General features: G+C 36.3%; 1 protein-coding gene across 5 annotated transcripts in view; it reads left to right on the forward strand.

Moving 5' to 3' along the window:
• The window catches only part of ZFAT (zinc finger and AT-hook domain containing), a 128,327-nt gene extending 109,223 nt beyond the window's left edge, over nucleotides 1-19,104 (forward strand). For 4 of the 5 annotated variants that reach the window (XM_032700986.1, XM_032700977.1, XM_032701003.1 and 1 more), the window contains 4 exons: nucleotides 2,909-3,027; nucleotides 4,708-4,834; nucleotides 6,389-6,519; nucleotides 17,902-19,104. In XM_032700986.1, the coding sequence (XP_032556877.1) occupies nucleotides 2,909-3,027; nucleotides 4,708-4,834; nucleotides 6,389-6,519; nucleotides 17,902-18,141 (617 nt within the window). In that variant the 3' untranslated portion in view covers nucleotides 18,142-19,104. Of the gene's footprint in view, nucleotides 1-2,908; nucleotides 3,028-4,707; nucleotides 4,835-6,388; nucleotides 6,520-17,901 lie in introns of those variants that run through there. The other variant, XR_004359426.1, reaches the window with a different exon arrangement.
• The last annotated feature ends 2,802 nt before the right edge of the window (nucleotides 19,105-21,906 follow it).

Below are 21,906 nucleotides of genomic sequence, written 5' to 3' on the forward strand. Positions count from 1 at the left end.
AGTTTTTCTCAGTCTTTTGGTATCTCACTGGGGGAAAAAGTGTTCCTTGTGGGAAACATTTGCCTTTGGAGGTTATAAATATGAATCCTATTGAAGTTAATAAAAGTTTTCCTGATTTGGAAATCAGATGATGTTCTCTATTTGGTTTACACAGCACAAACAGATCACTGTGGACACATTAGGCAGTATGACAAGTATGTTATACTTGTCATATATGACACTTGTATGTCATGCAAGTTATTAGATATTAGGAAGAAATCCTTTACTGTGAGGGTGGGGAGGTCCTGGAACAAGTTGCCCAGAGAAGCTGTAGATGCCCCATTCCTGGAAGTGTTCAAGGCCAGGTTGGATGGGGCTCTGAGCAACCTGGTGTACTAGAAGGTGTCCCTGCCCATGGCAGAGGGATTGGAACAAGACAATATTTGAGGTCCCTTCCAATTCAAACCATTCTATGATTCTGTGTGTTTCTGAGCTATTTGGGCCAGGAGTTGCACCTTGCTGTCTGATAAGCTTCTGTTTAGTTCCAGTTTACTGTATTCATAGATGCGAAGAGCAATTTTGGAAAATTATTCATGTATTCATATAAGGGAAGAAGACCTTTCAGACCTGATATTAAACAAATCCTTTGAAATGAAAGGACTGTAGATGAAAAGGAAAAGGCAAGAGAACCAGCAAGCAAGAGAATTTGGAAAGAAATTGAGAGGGGAAAGTAACAAAGATTAATATCTAATAAAAGCTGTCTATATCTATTCATATTGTATTCTGCTTGTTCTAAGTTACCCACTGAGCCCAGAGTGAATTCCCTCACACTTGCTTGTCTCCTCTACTCTCAACTGGGTTTTGATTGCATTGCAGGCACTGCAAATAATCTTAATTGGAAATATTTATATGAATGTAGACTGCTGGACTGTACTCAAGATTCCTAGAATGAGTTTATAAATAAATGAATGATTCATAGAAGGGACCGTGTTCATTTCAGCAACTGCATTGCCAAGGACAGACAGCAGTATTTAATTTCTGAGCTTGTATTAGAAATTGAGATCACCTAGGATCAGAGAAATGCTTGGGATTTTGCAGTGTGTATGTATGTTTCTTAGTTTAAATAGAAGTCTGTGATCTGACATTTATTTTCGTATTTTAAAGTAATAAAGGAAAATAAATAGCATGAGAATTTGATGTATTCTGCAGAGGATACAAGAGTATTAGATATACATTACCCACTAGTTTTTCTGCAAGGCCCTGCTCATTTCATAGCTTGTTTTTCATTTTTTTTTGCTTTGTTTTGGGCAAAGCACATAACATTTTTCCCAAATTGTTTCTTTTCTCCTCACGGATACTCCCTACCATCCATTGTTCTGTTTTTGTATCTGAGAGACAGATTTTCACTTTGTGTTTGTGCAGTGACTTGTGCAGTACATACATGACAATAAGTTGTGGCCTCTGTGTTCTTTTATACAAATACTATCACATGCTTTCTTTGGACAGAAAATAATAGTTGTCTTATGGAGATTTAAGGCTAAAAATAAAATGGAGAGCAGATATCAGTGGAAGCAAGTTGTGGAGCTATACAATATCTGTGTGCAGTATTTTGCTTCAAACATCAGTTTTGGTTTTGAAAGTAGTTAAGGTGTATAATTCATTGACTTTGTATGTCACCTATTATTTTAAAAAATGATATAAAACTGATTTTTCTGAGCTTTCATATCAACTCACTGACATGGAGTTATGTATTACCAATTTAATTCTATGCTTCTGTTATTTGTTCTTTAATTAAAGCCATAATGACAAAAGTTACAGATTCAGTTTACCTGATGTGTTGTTAAAATAGTTTCGATATCAAAGTAATGTGGAAGAGTGTTCACTGTTTCACTCCAATGGCTTTTTCCTAATGGTATAGATTGGTGTGAAATTAATGTGTAATTTCATTTTCTGTAACTAAATATATCTTTGTTCTAATCTGAGCTATTTGAGTGAAACTATTTCAGTTTTGTTTAAGATGGAGTACTGAGCATCTACTGTAACAGTAAAATTTGGTAAAGGCCTATAATAGAGAGCAAAGAGGGGGATTTTTAGAGGAATAATAAGGGTTGGTGAAATACCCTAGTGACTGTGTGTAGTTATATTCTGTTTTATCAAAATAAAAAGTTTATTTCTTTTCACCTGGTAGCATATCATATGGTAGGTTTCCATTAATGTAAAATGGGATGTTTTTTTCTAATCACTTTATTTACAAAAGGCTGTGCAACCAGGTCTTGGCTTATAACCAGCTTCTGAGAGTCTCTTTGAAGTATTTGAACATGATGGGTAAGAATTTATCATTTGCCACAGTAATGTGGAGTCATAGTTCCTAGAGTGGCATGAGGCACTTCCCCAGCCATTATATTTGTTAGAGTGAGTTCTGGTCACCTAATGCAACACTTTATCACATGCAGATTATTTTTGTTCTGCTTTAGTCAATAGAGGGGAAAAAAGAGAAATACTTACTTGCATAATTACAAGCAGCCGAGATGTGACAGTTGGCCAAATGACTTTCATAAGAAAAAAAAGTAAAAGCTGCTTAATCTAAGGTAGAAAATTTGATTCTTATGATTTCATCATGCTCAGTTTTTTGCCTGTAATGCTGCATGCTGACACAGTGAACATTGTGCTAAATTCATTCTATGCATCATTTTGTACACAGAAAACTGATTTACAGTTTTGTACATTAACATAAAACTCTCAAAAGCAAAGATAGTTTGTTGAAGATGACATTACATTGTTAACTCTTCCCAGTTTACTTTGATAATGTATCAAAAAATATTAGTTTGTTTGAAACTTAAGAAATGGGATCAAATTAAACAGTTTGTTACTGCCTTGAAAAAGAATTTGTATGAAAATAACTCAAGGAAATTATTGTGTTTCCCTATAGGTGGCATTAAGTGTCCTGTTTGCAGCTTTGTGTATGGTACAAAATGGGAGTTCAACAGGCACCTTAAAAACAAGCACGGAATGAAGCTGGTGGAAAATGATGGGGAGACCAAGTGGGAGGTAAAGCAAAGTTGCCATGGCTTTGACCCTGGGATCTTTTAAAATTCTGGGGAGAAAAGGAAGGATAATAATAAGAACTGTACAGAAATGTAGATTTGACTTCATGTAAGCTTAGAAGGTCGTGTGATCTCATCTTCATTTAATGCATACATTGCTATGACTGTTAAACTTTAATATATGGTAGGATTAACAACCTTGTAAATGCTTATTTTTTGCATTTGAGCACTCTAGTCCTCTATTTGCAGCAGAAAGGGTGAAAGTTTTAGCAAAAAAGATGTGAAATTGAAAAATTACTGCATTTTTGTATGCCAAATTTTAATTGGTGTTAACTGCAAGATGAGTAAAGCTGAAAACTTGTATTGAATTAATGAGAAAAAAATATCTCTTGGTCCAGAGAAGGTTAGAATCTAGAAAACTGAATTTGTAAATTGAACAGCTGAAAAAATTGTAATGTTATGCAGAGTAAGTCTTCTATCATTTGTTCTGTGGTTTCAGCTTCAGTCCAAAGTATATGAAAAATGTGGCTCCCTTCCAACTCAGACTATTCTGTGATTCTGTGAAAATCACAGTATCTCTAAGATCAGACTTAAAAAAAGTCAAGTTAGGCCTAAAAAACTGAGTTTGGAAAAAACCAAACAACCTGAATTTTCTCCATTTGGGGTGAGGTAGGGCAGGGCAGCTACCTTGAGAGGACAATACCCCTTTCAAGCTTTCCTCTGCTGTCATACTTAGGGCAATTTGTTTTAAAATGGAAACTCTCACCCTTACAGAGCAGAGCTGACTGCAGATGCAGAATCTCTGGAAAAAACACAGATTTAGACACTTTTACTTAAAAAATTACAGTTGGCAAGTTGAGTCTCTTCGACTACCTAAGTAGGCTGGTTTTGATGTTCAGTGAGAAGAAGCAGCCAGAAGTCAACTGCAGTTGGCTGACCTGCACTGTTAAGACCTCATCTGCTAAATTTCAGCCTGCCCCCCATTATTAATCTAATGTCTGATTTGTAAGAGCTTACCTGCAGATCTTGTCTAATAGTTATTGAGTATCCACACACAGAAGGTTAAGTCCTTGATAAACACTGGAGTTTGGACAGCTATTCAAAGACAGGACAAGCATTTTAAAATGTAGTCCTTCAAAGTCTTGTATCCACATTTCAAATGATTCTCTGTACACCTTCCCAGTAGATGCCCAAAGTTAAAAAAATGAGAGGACATCCCATGTGCAGACATGTCTCTGCTGCTGAACCGGCTATAGAGTCCCATCAGAGCAGGAGTAAATATTAAGAGCTTGTCTTGAAAAACATAGTTCATGGAAAGGATAACTTTTCTGAAACAAAATGCCATTTTCAAACTTGAGTCATTTTTTACCAGATCTGCATTAATTTTGCTCAAAAGTTTTCTGCTAAACACTGATACATTAGAAGTCCATTATTAGTTCTAAAATAACTGCAACAAAAATAAATCTGGATAATTTAGCATATTTAAAACAACTTTTGAAATAGAATCTAGAAGATAACTGTGGGATGATATCCCGACTCCCGTGAAATATTCTTCTTGAATTCTGTTTCACACAGTATTTCTATAACTCTTGTTACAATACTTGTTGTCCAAATCACATTCCATATTGTTCTTTAAATTGCTAAACTGAGGTTATTTATGCCTTGGCTGGGTTTTGTTTCCAAGTTAACTGCTGAAGTTTCTGAAGAAGCATCCACTCAGTATGTCCATATCACGGAGGCTGGAGAAGATGTTCAAGGCACTCAAGCTGCTGTAGCTGCATTACAGAACCTTAGATATACTTCTGAGAATGGTAAGCTACCTTTTTTTTAGGTTGGAACACAAAATACATCTTTTTTTTCATAAATACCTAATTCTTTTGAGTACGCTGGGCAATATAAGATCTCCTGTGATCTCCTATTAAAAATGATGAAATTAGTCATCTAGAACTTACTTCTGGGGGGCTATATTTTCTTTGAGGATAAATGAGAAATTACCATTCTTTATGAATTTCTGTATCCTTAAGTCATTAATGCTTATCACAGCCTGTTTTGCACTTTATTATTAGCTGTGTGGAATTTCCTGCCTCTATTATTAAATATACTGTGAAATCAGCTATCTTGGCAGAGTAGATGGTGTGTATCTAATGGCAATTCCCTGGCTAGTATTTCTCTCCCTGCTTGAGGCAGCCAGTCTGCAGGAGTGACATGGTGGAATAGCTCATTTACCACGTTCCCAAGGCAGTACTAACAAACTCAGTTTTGATGGCACACAAAACTAAGTGAGCTATTCTGTATCAGACTGAGGAAGAAAAGAGTGGTATTAGATAATGGTTGCTAAGGGAGAAATAACAAAAAATGGAGGAAAAGTAAAAATGTCCAGATTTCTGAGAGTGTTAAAACATCAGAGGCTAAAGTCGGTTTGTTTTATGTGTTTTGGTTTTATGTATACAAAAATAAGTAGTTATCAGAAGACAGCATTTTACAGTTGTTTACCACTGTGGTCTTTATAGCTCATAATACAAATAAATAAATAAACATGATTATGGAATATGCTGCACATGGCAGTTTTGATTTTAAGCACAAGACTGTAGTTTTCAGAGTAGAATGATGTGCTTTTTAGTGCAGCCAGCTTCAGATACTCTTTCAGCATATTCCCTCTCAGTATGAAAAACAGTAACATTTTGTCTAAAGGCAGTTTTATAGGAAAAAAAGCAAGCAAACATTTTCCAGTACTCAGATAAAGTTGTTTTGTATGTAAATAACAATATATAACCACTTTCTGGTTTTAATTAAATTATCTGACCTAGGTTGCCATCGCAATATCAGCCTCAGTGTGAAAGGGTTTGGGGTTAAGAGATGAGATTTATTCTATTTGCTGTCTCTTTCCTATTTCTAACAGTGATTAAAGCAAATATAAGGCAGCTTTACATAAGTCTGACAGTTTCTTTTGCTTTCTGACTGTGGTTATAGGTATATAGTCAGGTTCTGTTTGAGGTGAATGTCTGGCAAATACACATTTGGGTTTGTAAAGTCTTGCAGCTTCACTAATTTGCAGTTACTGCTGTGAGTTGTGCTTGTTGTTTCTTATTCAATGTGTTCTTTTAGATCTCTTTCAAATAGGCATAAAAGTGATCAGTGTGGCTTCACCTGCTGATTCATGTATTCCGTGGGCACATTTGTTTTGTCAATATTTCCCTGCCATAGTTCTGTTATTGGAGTGTCTTGTTACTGAGCTGTTTGAAATGTACAAACAGTGAGTCAGGGCTAAGGAGGAGGGGAAAGAGAGCCTGTACCACTTAGGTTCACATCATACCCTTAGAGCTGTTTTACTGTAATGATCTTGTGGCTGCTCTCGTTCTGATAAGGTGAAAGACTTGATCCAACAGCTGTAAACATCCTGCAGCAAATCATTGAGTTGGGTTCAGAGTCCCATGATGCCACCGCAGTTGCTTCTGTAGTTACGATGGCCCCTGGCACGGTGACAGTAGTAAAGCAGGTAAGAGCTCTTTTCTTCTCTAAAGCACATATATTTAATTTTCATATATTTGTTGTGAAGTAGGTGTTACTTTGCAAGGGCCAAATTTTAAATTACTGTGCAAGACATGTATAGAATTTTTTCTGAACTGTTTTTTTACTGCATGTTGTGTGTATGTCTGTTTATGTGTCTACACATATACATATTTATACGTATACGCATATATATTTTTTATATAGAAAAATGCATATATTTTTGTATATATGTAAAATACAATTGAATAAATACACATGTATGTGTACATGTGCATGTATGTGAAAATACAGCTTTTTTCGAGCATTGTGCACAGGCACTTAGTGCCGTTGTCATCTAAAAGAATCGGGAGGTCCTTGATGCAGCAAGTAGAAGGAAATAATTTTCAATTTGAGGTACCTGTTGGGTTCAAACATCAAGACTTTTGCTCAGTATTTCCTCCTCACATGTCTGCTAACTTTGTTGCTGGCATTTTTCATTCTCCTCACTCCAGACTCCACTTATTCCTTCTGTTTCATCATAAGTCTTTGCTTATCCTTTTTCCCATTGTATTCGTATTCATCAGTTCACTGGGGTCTCTGCACTCAATGTGGTTGATAGGTGAGGGAAGGAAAGTACATGAGAAATTTTAACTTCACAAAGAGTTTAAGTAACTCCTTTTGTTTAAATGAACCAAAACTGATTATTCTGAATGCTAGAACTAATTTTTGAGTTCAGCATTTTTTTGTAGCGTTGTGGACATTGAGTTCATGAGAGCTTCACCAAAGTGGGAAGTTCATAGTCTGTGGAGTATTTGATAATTCCTAAACTTGCTGCCCAAATGTCATGGAGAAAGAATTTCAAGACAGAGCATTTTGAGATGTTCCTTTGAAATCCTTAACAAGTATTTTGATTAGAAACCCTGTAAGAGTTTGGGGTGGGTTTTTTTGTAAAATAACAGATCCAAATTTGGTAACTAAATTCAATCATTAAAGAGAAGAGGCAGTTTAGTCCAATTATGTGCAAGTTTCAAAACAACTTTTACAGTCGAGTCATTGCCAGTGTTCATACTGTGCTCTACATATGATCTATTTAAGGGCTGAATGCAGTATTAGCCACTGGTGTTTGTCTGTAAACGTTACTGAAACCGATTCTTCCCTTAAAAATGCATCTTTTGAGGCCTTCCTACTAAAAGTGCAGGAGAAAGGGACTACTAAAGTAACAGCTACCAAGAAGTAATGTTTTGATATTTGAATGTTATCAGAAATACATAATTTAAAAAATCTGATGATTCTTCCTCCTCCAGTTGTTAAATCTGATCAATGTCTGATTCATCTTAAAATCTATCATCTTCCTTGTTAGACCATCTGAATTTGCTGGTAGCTATTTCTAAGTAAATATTTATATTCCAAATTAATTTTCTTCCTTGCTTCTTAATCCATATTTATAGCCTTTTGAGTTTACAACCTGCTAAGCCTTGATCGCTTTTTTTTCCCTTGCCTTGTGTACATCAGTGTCTCTCACTGGTCTGATGTCAAACTCTTACAAGCTCCACTCCTATATCAAATGAAATACCGAATTCTTGGAGCACAGATCTCTTTGCTGCTTCATTTTTTTATCTCCCCTCCCTCCCCACCACCACTTTAGAGTCTTTTTAATATAAAGCAGCTTTTTTCTCCTATGTCTAAGTGGCACAGAAGCAAAATCAGTGAAGAATTCAGATACCTCTCAAGCTGAGTGATCTTGTGCTACCTCTGTTTATGATGTCTTTTGCTAAGGATTTACACTGATGCTCAAGGCACTATTCCTCTGTGAACATGTTTCTTGCATGTTCTGAAATGCCTGCTCATTTCTTTCTCTGGTAGCCCCAGTACTTTTCACTCTGTGTGTGCAGGAGTTTGCAGATCTGTGATTTCCCAGGGGAAGATCAGGTGACTGACTGTTCACTGACCTTTAGTGGGCTTTATGGAGGCACAGCCAAGGACCAGGGGAGCTCTTTAGATGATGATGATGATTTATCTTTTTTTAAATTTTTCTTCTTTCATTTTTCTATGTTGTTATTTTTTCTCTTTTAATTTTTTATATAATTCAGTGTTTTATCAAAGTCTGTCTGTTCTGTTATAGAGCTGTACTTACGTTCCAGTCTGTCTTCCCACCACAAGATTCCTCATTTGTAATCTGAGGGAAAGAAGTCTTTAAATGTTATTAACATGACTTACTCCTTCCCTGTTCAGAACAAGATTTTTCTTCAGTACAGAGTTGCTTTCTGTGGGATATCCCTCATTTGTGAGGTTTTAATTGTAGCAGGTTCCTAATTGTTAACCTTGAAGTGACCTTAAGACGTGCAGATTTCACTTTCCTTCTGAAAAACGCATTCTAAACTTTCTTCTATGACCTTCAGCTTCTCTTGTGGATTGTGAGACAAAGAATTCATTCAGGGTGTCAGCAATATATCAACATCATCTGTCACTGAATTTCCACTCTTGTTCTCTAATGGCCTCACCGAGTCCTTGCTTAGCAGCTCGAGTCCATTTTCTTTTCCTTAACACTTATTGTAGTTCTGATTTTTATCCTGTTATGTTTGTTTTTTTCTTTTTTTATCTAAGGACATAAATTATCCATTTTTCATTTTAGTTTTTACCTTCATATCTCATTTTTAGCTAGCCCTTCTGTGTTGCCTTGATATTTCTCTATTAGCACCAAGAAATTTCTTCAAAATCGTAAATTACTAGAATGTTTTAGAAGTATTTTTTGCTGTAAATGTAACCCTAAAGTGTTCCTATTTTTGTCTTCCATTTCCTCCCTGGAAATTTCTTTACCCACAGTTGTCCTTTCCTTACTTTTCACTCATAAAAGTCCCATTTACACTTGACCCTTAAAATTATGCTGCATCTGTCAGTAATGCTGCCATCCTCATGCTTTAGCACTTCCTTAACCTGTGTGCTCACATACCTTCAGTGTGCTGTACTCGTAGAGCTTCAGGGTAATGCGAGACTTTTGCCTCCAGAAACAAATTGTCGTTATCTCTTAGTCCTTTTCAGCATCTTGGAAGATATTTGATGTATTAGTTAGGTCTAACCGGTGTAATTTTAAAATTGTTTTCCACTAGGTCACAAAAGAGAAAGGAGGGATTATTCTATGAAATTATTGTTCTGGGTTGCTTGTTTTCTTACTGCAGGGGTCTTAAATCATGAGTACACATGATGGACGTGGCAGCAAGATCACATTGTGTCTTCAAAGCTCCCAGCTCCTGAATTGCATGTTGAGAAGAAAAAGATTTCAGTTTTGACTTTGGAAACTTCTTGCTTTTTGTTCATAGGAATGATTTTATAAAAGAAAATGCTTTGATAACATAAAAATAGCCAATCCCAGCCTGGCTCAGGATTCAGATTATGACTTTAAACCCCAAAAAAGCAAAGCTAGCCTTGTTGAGTTTGAATTGTGATTGGGAAATAAGAGTCATTCTGACAATGTCATATGTATAGGAGCTTTCAAAGTTTCTGTCTAGAGTCTGAAGTGATTTTAGGCTATTCTTACCTGCAAGTCAGTATTCTAATCAATTATCAAAGTTAAACTTTTTCTGATATCTAATTTGGAAGAAATCTTGTTGCGTGACAGCTATGAAAACATACAACCACTAAGGAATGTAGTATATAACAAATACCTGAGAAAAAGAAGTTAATAATGTAATAAAGTTTTACCAGTATGATCAGGGACTGGCAAAAATCCACTCTGAAGCTTTAATCACAGCATGGCAGGAGTGTATCCTTGTGAATTTGAGTCCTTTTCAGTTACTAGTGATCCAGTTCGGATCTTTCTCTGGAATAAAGAGCTAATGAAGATAATTCTTTATAACATGACATTTGAGTTGTTCTGCACTGCTTAAAGACCAAAAAAGTAATGAGGTGAGGAAAAGGAGAGAGGAAAGAGTGCTAAATTTGAAGAATAACTAGGAAATAGGCTAATAAATGCTTAGAAAAGGGAGGAAGTACTGTTCACAGTGGATGGTAAACATAGGCAGGAGATGGGGAGAAAGCAGTTTTGTGGGAACAGAGCACGTAGCAAGGTAGAAGCACTAGAAGTGTAAACCAAGACACTTCCCTTTCTGCTCATTTGACTCTCTGTGTCCTATTACAGATGTACTTTTGCCCTTGTGCCTGAGGGTGGAGATTGATTCATTTGGGTTTTTGTTTATTTTGCCAGCAGAGGCTGTTCAATCCATTATTTATATAGGTGGACTATTTTCCTAGCTCACATACTGAATATAAAGGCAGGATTGGAGGATGAGCAGTCATGCCAGTATCACAGACACCCTTGATTTACAGTCTCTCTGTTCACAGACTTTTCACATAGTGTATCTGTCTGTTAACTGGAACAGAGACAGAGAGTGTTTAACTACAAACTACCTTGATGTATAGTTCTTTCTTTTAGCTTGTGTACATCAAATAAGGATGTTAATTGTTCCTTAAGAAGTTCGTTCCAAGTTAAATATTTGTTTGATTTAAATACTGAGTTTCTTGTGAAGAAACATTTCCCTCAGAAATGAGCACCCCTGATATCTTATTTTTTGCAGAGGAAACTCCTTCTGTATGTAGTGTCTGTTAAGTTATTCTTCAGTGAGACAAGATTCAAAGTGCATTTTCTTGGTTTCAGAATACATGAACATCCCTAGAAGTTTAGTTCCAGAATCCCTCACTGCATTGACCAGGACATCACAAGAGTTGCCCCTTCTTGGTCTGTGTCCATCAACTCTAGTTTTTTGTTTGTAGCTGTTGCTCTTCCATTTCCAGTGTTTGTTAGTGGGAATGTGTAATGGGAGTAAGATACTTTCTGATTTAATTAATTTTTCATCAATGCAATGTATTTCTGTACCAGATCTCTTTGACACAAAGTGTAGAATGCATGTACAGGTCTTTGTCCAAATAGGTTTTATTTTTGCATCAAATTACTGAACCAGAGCCGTAGAATTTTAGATTCCAAACCAAAGGTTTATATTGGTATACTCTGTAGTAACCAGTTAAATTTGGTTGCATGTTATCTATTTGTCAAGGTTTTTTTCATTTAGGTAGTGATGGACAAATTTGCTGGTAATTTGCTATGTTTAGGCCTGTGATGCTGTATTGGGTCTGTGTGCCCTAGAGCCATCACTTCAAGCTCATTCTGAAGATGGCTAAGAAGATTATATTAATCACTATCCATTGTTATTAATCATTAAGGTGATTATATCAGCCTTTCTGCACAGTTATTCATCAGCAGTCCACTTTATTGTTCACCCCTGTGGGGTATCTTTCCTGTTGCTCAAGGCAGAAAGCTGATCTCCTCCTCAGGTAAGTCCTTGGGCCTTGCCTGCAGGTGATTATCTAAATGGTGCCGATTTGTTCTGCATGATGACTCTTATATGGTCTCTTATTTCAACCACTTTGCTAAAATGGTTGTCCAAGCTATCATTATTTTATGGTACAGTTAACTCTGATAGTCTTTTTTCTGATGCTCACAGATTATGTTTTGTCCCTTTTGTATTCTTTCAGAAAAATTCAAAGATTACTCTCTCCTCCTCTTGACATCACACTCTCTTATTCTGTTCACTTGATGTTCCTTTTTTTGCCACACTAAACGAAACCTTTTTTTTTCCTTTCCAAGGCTTTTTACTCCTTTTCTGACTTAGAGTCCCCTTTCTCATTAGCTGTGAAGATTTTGACTCCTACCTTTGCACAGTCCATGAAGATTTAATTGCTCATTACTTTTTTTCAGACAAGTTTCTTAATGCCTTCTTCCATATTGTGATTAGTTATGTGGATTTTTAATGAGGAGCAATTTGTACCTCATTGTCTTCTCTCAATTACTTGTCAAAAGTATGATGACAGTAATTATCTGTGGATAGGCTATTGGTGTATTAATACTAATGTTCATCAAACAGAACTACTACTGTCTCATTTATGTTGTACTCCCCCATCTCCCTTTTTCTGTGTCTGCTTGCTGTCTCTTCTTTTATACTGAAATTATAAGGCCTTCAGGGCATGAACTATTCTTTACAAGTAACATAGCTCATACATTCAAGGTCCTGATTCGAAGCACTACTTTGATATTAACAGTAAAGAGTAGTAGTTGGCAGCTGAATTTTTTTCTCCTTTTCTCCCACACAGGAATATGAGACAGGACTGTTGTTCTTACTGCTCTATAGGCTGAAGTGAAGAGTTAAATCTATTCCTGAAAAGCATAGTAAACTATTTTCAGCCTAGGCATAATGTGCTCTAAAGAATAAGTATATCAACTATTACAATAACTAATCAGATCTTTATCAGAGCATAACCAGAAAACACTGGATTTCTGTGTATTTCACCCTTTATTTTAGTTCCTTTCATCCTTTTATTCTGTGATCTCTTCAGGCTCCAATAAAATCCTACCGTGCTAAGTCACTTTCTTTAAAGTGACAGCAGTAGAAGTGCACAGCAACTATTACACATCAGCTCAAAGCAGACCACAGAGCAGAGTTTTGTAGTGTAACACATCTTCTAAAGTAAATATCTAATATTAACATGGCTGTCACATCACAGGCTACTGCACATTGTACTTCAGCAGCACACCCTGTATTTCAGTCTGGCTCGGATTGGTACCTGCGTGATGGTGGGTGCTGATGTTAATCTAGAAAATTAATTAGGACGTGGAGTTTAATATATGTTGATTGTCAAGTTTGCAGTTGCTTTAGAACATGGAGCAATTTGATATTTCCCATGATGGTACCAGCAAAGGAAAATGTTAATTGGGGCAGATGGCCCTGTTTCCTCAGCTTTTGTGGAGTTCTCATCATCTCTATAACATACAGATAACATCTCATGTCAAGATTACTGTCCTATTAGAGCTCTTAAAACGATGGCAATGTTTTGAGGCCATTCTGCCATTTTGAGCCATTGTCAGTCACAGTCTCTCTGTCAGGATATATTCAAGCAGCCAATTGCTAAAACTTTTTTAAAATCTACATCAGCGGTATGAAGGTTTGTTTGATGCCCTGCAGTTTTTATTTTATGCAAAGCAAGTCCTTCATACTCAAGTCTCTTATTATTCTGAAACCATTTTGCACCAGATTGTTATAGCGATTCATATGATCAAATTACAGTGTTTTCTGTGTGTCTTTTTCACACAATATAACTATATGTAAACTAGAACTGAGAGAGTTCAGATTATTCAGACAACACTGAACAAAACTTGTAGGCACCAATGTCAGCTGGCACGTCACATATCCAGGTGCTCTCTGTGATCTAAAATGCTTATGATTCACCTTTCATCTCAATCCTTTCTGTAGATATTTTGTATATTTTCTTACTGGTGTTTTATGCTATAAATAGGAGCATCTGTAAGGATGCTAGGTTTTGTATAGTATAAGGTTTTGAAAATCTGAAAGATCTCTGTGATTAAATTTTTTTCCTTATGGTAAACTGAAAGGCATCACTGAATCTGAAATCAAGGGAGAGATTCCACAGAGGATTTGGGGACAGGCCCAGCAAAACTGTTTTAAACACTACAGACCTGCAACTCCTGCTGACTTCAGATAAAATCAAAGATATTACATTATTTCACGGGATGAGCTCTAGAGTAAGGAAAAGGCTTTAGCATCTTACTACAAATATTTTCTTTACTCCTTTTCAGAAAAGGGAAGAAGTGTATTTTCCTTAATGACTTGAATTAATTTATTTCAAAATAAAAAAAGGCTTTCTTGCTTTGAGAGGCAGAGATTGCTCTAAGAGAGACTCATTTTTAATGACTACTTACGTGTATTTGGATGGTCCTCGGATATGTAAATTTAGAATATTTGGAATTTAGAAATGTTGAGCTTCTTATGAAAACATGATGCTAAAAGCCCCTTTGGCTTTTGTAGAGACGGATTAAGTTAATAAAGAATATTTATGCAGGTACTGACTTGATTTAATATGCCAGCTGTGTGTGGCTTCAGCTCCTTGCTGTCATTCTCTAACGAAGGATAAGCAGACAGATGCTTTTCAGCTGGCTCTCAAACAGAAAAGAGGTCTTGGATGCTACTCTTCAAAAAATTTCAGATGGCAATGAAAAGAATTGAGTGTAGTGACTTCATTCATTCTGATGGCAACTGTCCCACTGTTTCATCAATTTGAGGGATGTAAATTAACATTTTGAGATTATTCTCTGTGGAACAATCTAATAGGAACCAAGCAGATGCATGTAAACATTGAACTGATTTGAAATGTGAATATCCCAAATAATGTGGTGATTTGTCAAACTAAAAGGATTACAGATAGCTGTCCAAAAAGGATACTGGAGGCTAGAAACACTGGAAATAAGGACATTAGTCTTCTTTACCCTGCATGACAAGGGTAATAAACCCACATGGATAAAGTCAGGTAGGGAGGTTAAATTAACTTTCTTTATTGGCCATTTTCATTTCAAAAGCGTATAAAATTGAATAAGTATTAGATTGCTGCTATTGAATTGAATGAGGTTCTGGTTTTATTTCATTTTCGTGTCAGCTGTGCTTTATTTATTTTCCTTTCTTCATTATTTATGTACATTCACAAAACTATATTTACAATTATTTATGGGTTTTGATTTAGAGTGACTACGGTGAGATCCATCTCATACTGTGTTGTGCATTCTCAGAGCTCTTGGCAAATGCAGTGTAATTTTTCTGGCCTGAGGCATGTTGTCAGAGGTTTATGTAAAGTGCACTAAAACAAGAGAAGATAGTGTATATTACATAATTAAAGGGCCACATTTTAGACACCCCTATTTCTGTATTTGTTTTAGCATCTCTAAAATCAAGGGCTGTAATTGTGAGCTGATTCATAACAAGCTGGGAGATCCTAATTATCTAACATTTTTAACTGCAGCTTCCTGTCTGAATTCACTAATGATTAGACTTTCCTCTGTGCATTACAGTCTTCATTAGCAGATCTTGTGCATGTCCTTACTTGCACACAGGAGCTGACATGAGCAGGTAACCTCAGGAAGGGGGAGAGAACAGTCAGGAAAAGAGAGTGTAGTGTATGAATTCACCAGAGTTCTACTGTGTTAGGTAGGAATTAAGGTTTCTTAAGTAATTAAGAAAAAAAAGAAGGGGGTGCATTAGGAGGAACAAGAGAAGAAAGTTTACAGTGCTATGGTTTTTTTCATGACTTAGCTCCTTGCATTTTGAGGAGGGGCTCAAGCTTCATTTGTGGGGGGTATGTAAGGGGTGAGAGAGTGACTTCTGATGTGGGCAGATAGTGATAGAACAAGGGTGAACACTTTTAAACTGAAGAGGAGAGATTTAGGTTAGGTGTCAGGAATAAATCCTTTACTCAGAGAGTAGTGAGGCACTGGAACAGGTTGCCTGGAGAAGTTGTGGATGCCCCATCCCTGGGAGTGTTCAGGGCCAGGCTGGATGGGTTGGAAGATGCCCGTGGCCGAGGGGTTGGAACTAGATGATATTTAAGTTCCCTTCCGATCCAAACCATTCTATGATTAGATGACTCTTTGATTATATGATACCTGTATTTTACAACAACATAAATTGGTATTCTGAGAGTAGTTGCAAATTCTATTGTGTCAAGAGAAGCATCAATTGTGTAGGTTGTTGAGCTTGAACTTTAGCAGAAGCTGTTTAAAGTAACTGTCAAATAAAATGTTCAGATATGCTTGGTAAAAGAAACAGAACGTGAAAAGGACTTTATGCCATTCCTGTGGTTTTATCCCTGTAATCTGAATCCTGTGCAACAAAGCCAGAGTCAGCATCAGTAGGTACAATTGTGCTATTGCATTAAGGTTGATGACAATGGCCAGGTTCCCTTTAGATGTTAAATCTTCCACCAGATAATATCCACATATATTTCATCAATATATTACAGCCATACTGACTTAGGGACCTCTGAATAATTTAAAACCTGAACGTATTCATTATTGTTCAAGAGAAAGCTTTCTATAGCCTGATGAATTGAGTGAGAGTTCAAAGCGATATGAAGTCCTGAGGGGTTTGTGTGTCTCTGAAATCTTCTTCAACTGACAGATATTTTAAACACAAAATAAAAAAGTAAAAGCAAAGTCACTGTATAACAAAAGGAATGGGTACTCTGGGCAAAAATTGAGTGAGCAAAGAGCATCAGGAAAACAAACATATAGGGCTGCTTTTTCTCCTTGCTGGTCTCTAAGGGATCAAACTGATCCTTGGAATCTCTACTGTAGTTCTTCCCTTCTGTTCCCACTCCCCTCTTAAACAACATTAATCTTAATTATATTTTCTTGAACTTGATTGTTCTACTACTACTGTTTACTTTCGAGTCACCTTCTAACTACAAAAAAAATGACCCTTTCTAATTTGCATAATTTAGATTCCACACTTTGTAGAATCTACCATGTTTGACCTGTTCTTTTTAAGGTCACTTACGAGTTCAGTGCTGCAGGACCACACTGAGATCCAGTGAACTGAATTATAGAATCCCAGAAGGGTTTGGGATGGAAGGGACCTTAAAGATCGTCTCATTCCAACCTTTGCAGGGACACCTTCCACTAACAAATGCCTTTGTATACTGAAAAATTGCCGGTCCATTCTCTCCTCAAAAGTAGATTATTTTACCACTAGCACTTGAGAGAATGCATTTCCTCCACAGGACTTACAGTTTTGTGATATTTTTATACTCCCCTGGAATACTTTCCTTGGGAATTTTACCTGGATCTGGTAGAGAATTAAGATTTGTTCTTGTGAATTCTGGTGCTTACTGTATTTCAATACTTGACAGGCAGCTGTATGAACTCTTTAAAATCCCGCACTGAATGGTGTTGCTTTTTTCATTTTGACAAGAAGCAAAATGTTCAGTAAAATTTCTGTTATTTTCAATTGCTTCTGTCACTCTCCTTTCAATAATGTATGTATTGCTGCCTCACAAGCAGTAGGCCTTAGGAATCTATTTCAGTAATATTTACATTTCACATTTTTCCAATGAAAGTTTGTTAAGGTTTACAATGAAATTTTAATACTTCTGTGAGACCTGATTGACTAGGGAAAAAAATAAATGGGTACAGTTTTTTCATGTAGTTTTGTATGGATTCTCATCTCAGTGCTACTAGAGTTGTTTGACTTCAGATTTATTTAAATGGGAGCAGTTTTGAATGAACGACTGCTGAGAGATTAAAGCTCTCTGCAAAGACTCACAGTCCTGGAACTTCACATCTCTCTGTGCATTTAACTTAGATGCTGTGTTACTACTTTCATTATTCTGCCTTGCTATACACTCATTAATCAAAAATGATCACATTTTCTATAAAATAGACATTTTCTTTCAAAACTAGGTGATCGCTAATTCGTGTGCTGTATTTCCATTAATCATCACAATACCTGGTACTTACTGGAAAGGTGAAATTTCTGTAACCTCTCAAACTTCTCCTTAGGTAAAAGAAGAGGAGCAATCAGCCAATCACACCTTGATGATTCAAGAGACACTGCAGCAGGCGTCAGTGGAGCTGTCTGAGCAGCATCACCTGGTGGTCTCATCAGATGAAGTGGAGGGGATTGAGACAGTGACTGTCTATACACAGGGTGGAGAGGCTTCTGAATTCATTGTTTATGTTCAGGAGGCTGTGCAGCCTGTGGAGGAACAAACTGTGGAACAATCAGTGCAGGAGCTCTAGAGAATAGCATTCAAAGGAGATGGCTACTTGATTTGGGGTTTTTTTTCCCAAACAAAAGCAATCAAGCTGATGGATTTTAATCTGTGAAGTGATCTAACTAGTTGGATTGTATGAGTAACTTAGACATCATGTGCAAAAAACCTCCTCAGACTTTTTTCTTTTCTAAAAAATAGTCATATTTTGAGGAAAAAATATTCTTCCCTTTCTCAGATCTTTCACTTGATTTTTGTAAATCCTCACAAATATCGTCTGTTCAAAACTGTGGTATCCCATGATAATAAAAATCCATAAAGGTAGCTAGAATGTATAGAAAAGCCCATACATCCCATTTTGTACACACTTAATATGTGCTTGACTTGACTGGAAGCAAAATTGTTTTTTCTTTAAATTAAAAGGGCCTCTTATTTCTGAGTACATGCTTAGGAAGTGTCTGCGAAGTTGTAGTTCTAACCCAAACAAAGGTTCAAGACTTTAATTAGAAACGTACCACAGATGGACTGTCGTTGGTGCTTGTGAGGTGATCCTTTGAGTTTGAGAGGTATTTAAAGCCATATGTGAAAATTCTGGGTACCAGTAGGATGACTGTTATTTAGATATTTGAATGATGGTAACTCTTTCCATCCCACTGAGTAAGTACCTGTCCTGTAGCATAAATTGAAACCAAATCTGTCAAATTAAGGAAATATTCTTTTGTTTTTAAGAAAAACAATATATTCAAAAGATTTGTAAATGCTATAAGAGATGTATGTTCATATGTTTTAAACAGACGTGCTTGTAAATATGATTGTGTGAAAAAAACTTGTACAAAAAACTTAAGTAAATATTGACAAGAATCTAGATATTCTTAATTATGCATGTATATAGTTCCAGATTTTTCTTCATGAATCTTGAATTGTTTCTGGCTTAATATTTTTAAATTTTAGCTATAAAAGTTATTAATAACAAAATTGTCATGTTTTCTTCTAGTACTCTAATTTATTAAGTGCTGGTTTCCTTTTCACAGCTGAGTAAAAACATGCTGGTTTACACTGACTGTGACAAATTATTCCTGTAGTTAGTAGTGTTTAATCAAGAAAGTGGCACCACGAAGTCCAGGCAGACTTTTCTATGTGATTGAACTTATTTCTGGGTGTTCTGGGTAGAAAAGTGGAGAAAAGCTTTTTACTAAGTGGATATAATGCAGTGAGTTGGTTGTCTGCCTCTTCTGGCTCTGCTGGGTTCTCTCAATGCTGAACAAATTCAGTGGTTACTTCTCCCTTAACCGTGGTGATAGGGAATTTAAATTTGTTCATGGAAAAGAACTGAGAGTTGTTTGCTTTGATGGCAACTGTGTGTCCTCAGGTTTAGTCTTGAAAGTGCACCAGAAGCCCCAGGGATGTTAAGACTGTAGGATGGAGACCTCGCTGCCATTTTGTGTCGCTGACTGGAGCTGGTAAAAGTATCAAGATTAATTGTATGTTCAGTAAACTTGACATTTGTAACATCATAGAAACTGATGCACAAAATGCATCAACTTGATTAATCTGCATAAAAAACCTTGGTTTTGTTATTAGTGGTTGAAATTCACTGTTGATTTGCAAGAATAATGCTTTCTGTTATCTAGAAGAGAAGAAAGACATATCAAAAACTTAGAATTTATTGAATTATTCACATTAACCACATTCGGAAGAGCATCCTGATCATATGTGGTAACAGCAATGATCTTAACGTAAAACCTCTCTGAATCAGTTCAGCAATATATTGTGTTATTGCCTGACTGGGGGGAGGGACAGAAAAGTATTTTACTGTGCATCACTCCGGAATTCTTAAGTAGATTATTTCAAATAGACTGAGCAATTCTGTCTATGAGAGGTGTGTCTATTTTGAGGAAGGGGTTTGTTTTAATTCCAATGTTTCATGGCCATACATACCTATGTAATTTAAGGCTTTATTTATGGTTGATGAGTTATATCACATTTTCCTGTGCTAAAGTATGAACACTTATGCGAATTTTCTACATCCTTTTAATTTTATTATTTTAAAAGTAGTTTTCAACTGAGATCTTTTCTGAAGTTCCTTTTTTTTTACCCAGCTCTGCTTGGAAATGCAGTGGTTGGAAACGGATGAGGTGTAAGTCAGGAAGCTGTGTTAAATAATGCACATTGATTTCTTACCTACTTAATTAATACATTTTCTTCCTTCAAGAATATTACATCTGTAGTGCTGTTGAGGAGATAAGAGCTTCCTCTGTAATATAAACCATTGTACTTTAGAAAATGAATGTCCAAAGATTGGTGTTTTTTTCAGAAGCGTAAAGAAAACAGAGAGCTTTGTTTATAGTAGGCATTTGTTTTGAGAGGCCTTGACTGTTCAAGTTGTCTTTTGTCTGGATTTGGAATCACCATAAAGGTAAGAATTAAATGTTTTCCTTGGCAGGCTCTGCTTCTGTTATGATCTAACAGCACAAATTGTTTTCACTGTAGATTCAACTCCTTTTATCCATTTAATATCTTCTGAGGGTTAAGTGACCTTTTCAGATCAGGACAGACAAGCAGTAACAGTTTTAGGTTAGTCAAGTAGCTCCTTTTTTTGAAGATTATACATTCTTCCCACACACTAGGAATATTCAGTAGCATTTACTGCACTATGATCTTCTGTTTTTTCCGTTCTGTGACACCTGAGGAGTATCCTGCCTTTAGGCTAACGCTTGGCAAATATTACTCTTTAAAAGCTTGTGCATGCATAAACTAAGTAACTGATGGTCTGCACAGCTAAGAACACATCAAATGTTCTGGGGAGTGTGTGGAGCACAGAAGGGCTTTTGGAATCGTGCAAAGACTTAGAAAAACGGGAAAAGGAAGCTGCAAATAATTTTAGTGGCAGCAGATTCCTAGGTAATGGAAGCTAAGGTTGTGTTGCTTGAAGCTGACTCTTTCAAAAGGTCTCACAGAAATTAGGGATACTAGTTATGGAAGGACCTCATGTTGCAGAATGGTGGAGGCATCTGTACACAAAGGGGAGAATTCGGACCTCATGGGGCACAAGGCACAGGAGAGGGAAATGGAGATTTCAGAATTTTTTGCGTCCCTGATTTTTTATATCCACAGAGCATAATTTCTGTTTCCTGAGTAGAGAAGAAAAGGGGACCTGCCTTTCTTTCTGATGTAGTTTGGTTTCTGGGCTGATTGTGGTTCCTCTTGATCCCAACACCATTTCTCAATAGTAGTGATTTTAACCAGCCGTTGTATCATCTTAACTTATGTGAGGCAGCACTAACAGCTTTTGTACTGGATCTGTATTTATCTGCAAAATCCATGGGATGAAGAATAGAAAGGAACTGCATGCTTTGCTGTTTTACCTCAAATTTTAGGTTGCATGGAATTGCAGCTAGAGACAAGAGTACTACAGAGATGATAATGTTAGACTAATTATTCCTACTATACTAAGGAATTATACTGGAATGTATATGCTTGAAATTAATGCTTTTAATGGCATGTTTTCCAACAAGATTACAGAAGTGACACTGCTGCAAGTCTGAGATTTTCAAAACATTTTAATATTTTAATTCTTCTGAAGTTATACAGTTCTTAGTCCACACTGCCATATGGAATATGGCACTTCATCCATTTCATCTTAATAAAGGAAAAGAAAAATGGTTTCACGTTCCAGTAAATTTTCTAACAATGTGGACATGTGTTTTACAAATTTAAAAAGATCAAACCAAACTCAAAACACAAAAAAAACCCTCCTGCATCTCAAGAATGAGCAGCACAGTTAGCACAGTAG

Source organism: Chiroxiphia lanceolata, chromosome 1 (genome assembly GCF_009829145.1).
Source record: "Chiroxiphia lanceolata isolate bChiLan1 chromosome 1, bChiLan1.pri, whole genome shotgun sequence".
Lineage (NCBI taxonomy): Eukaryota > Metazoa > Chordata > Aves > Passeriformes > Pipridae > Chiroxiphia > Chiroxiphia lanceolata.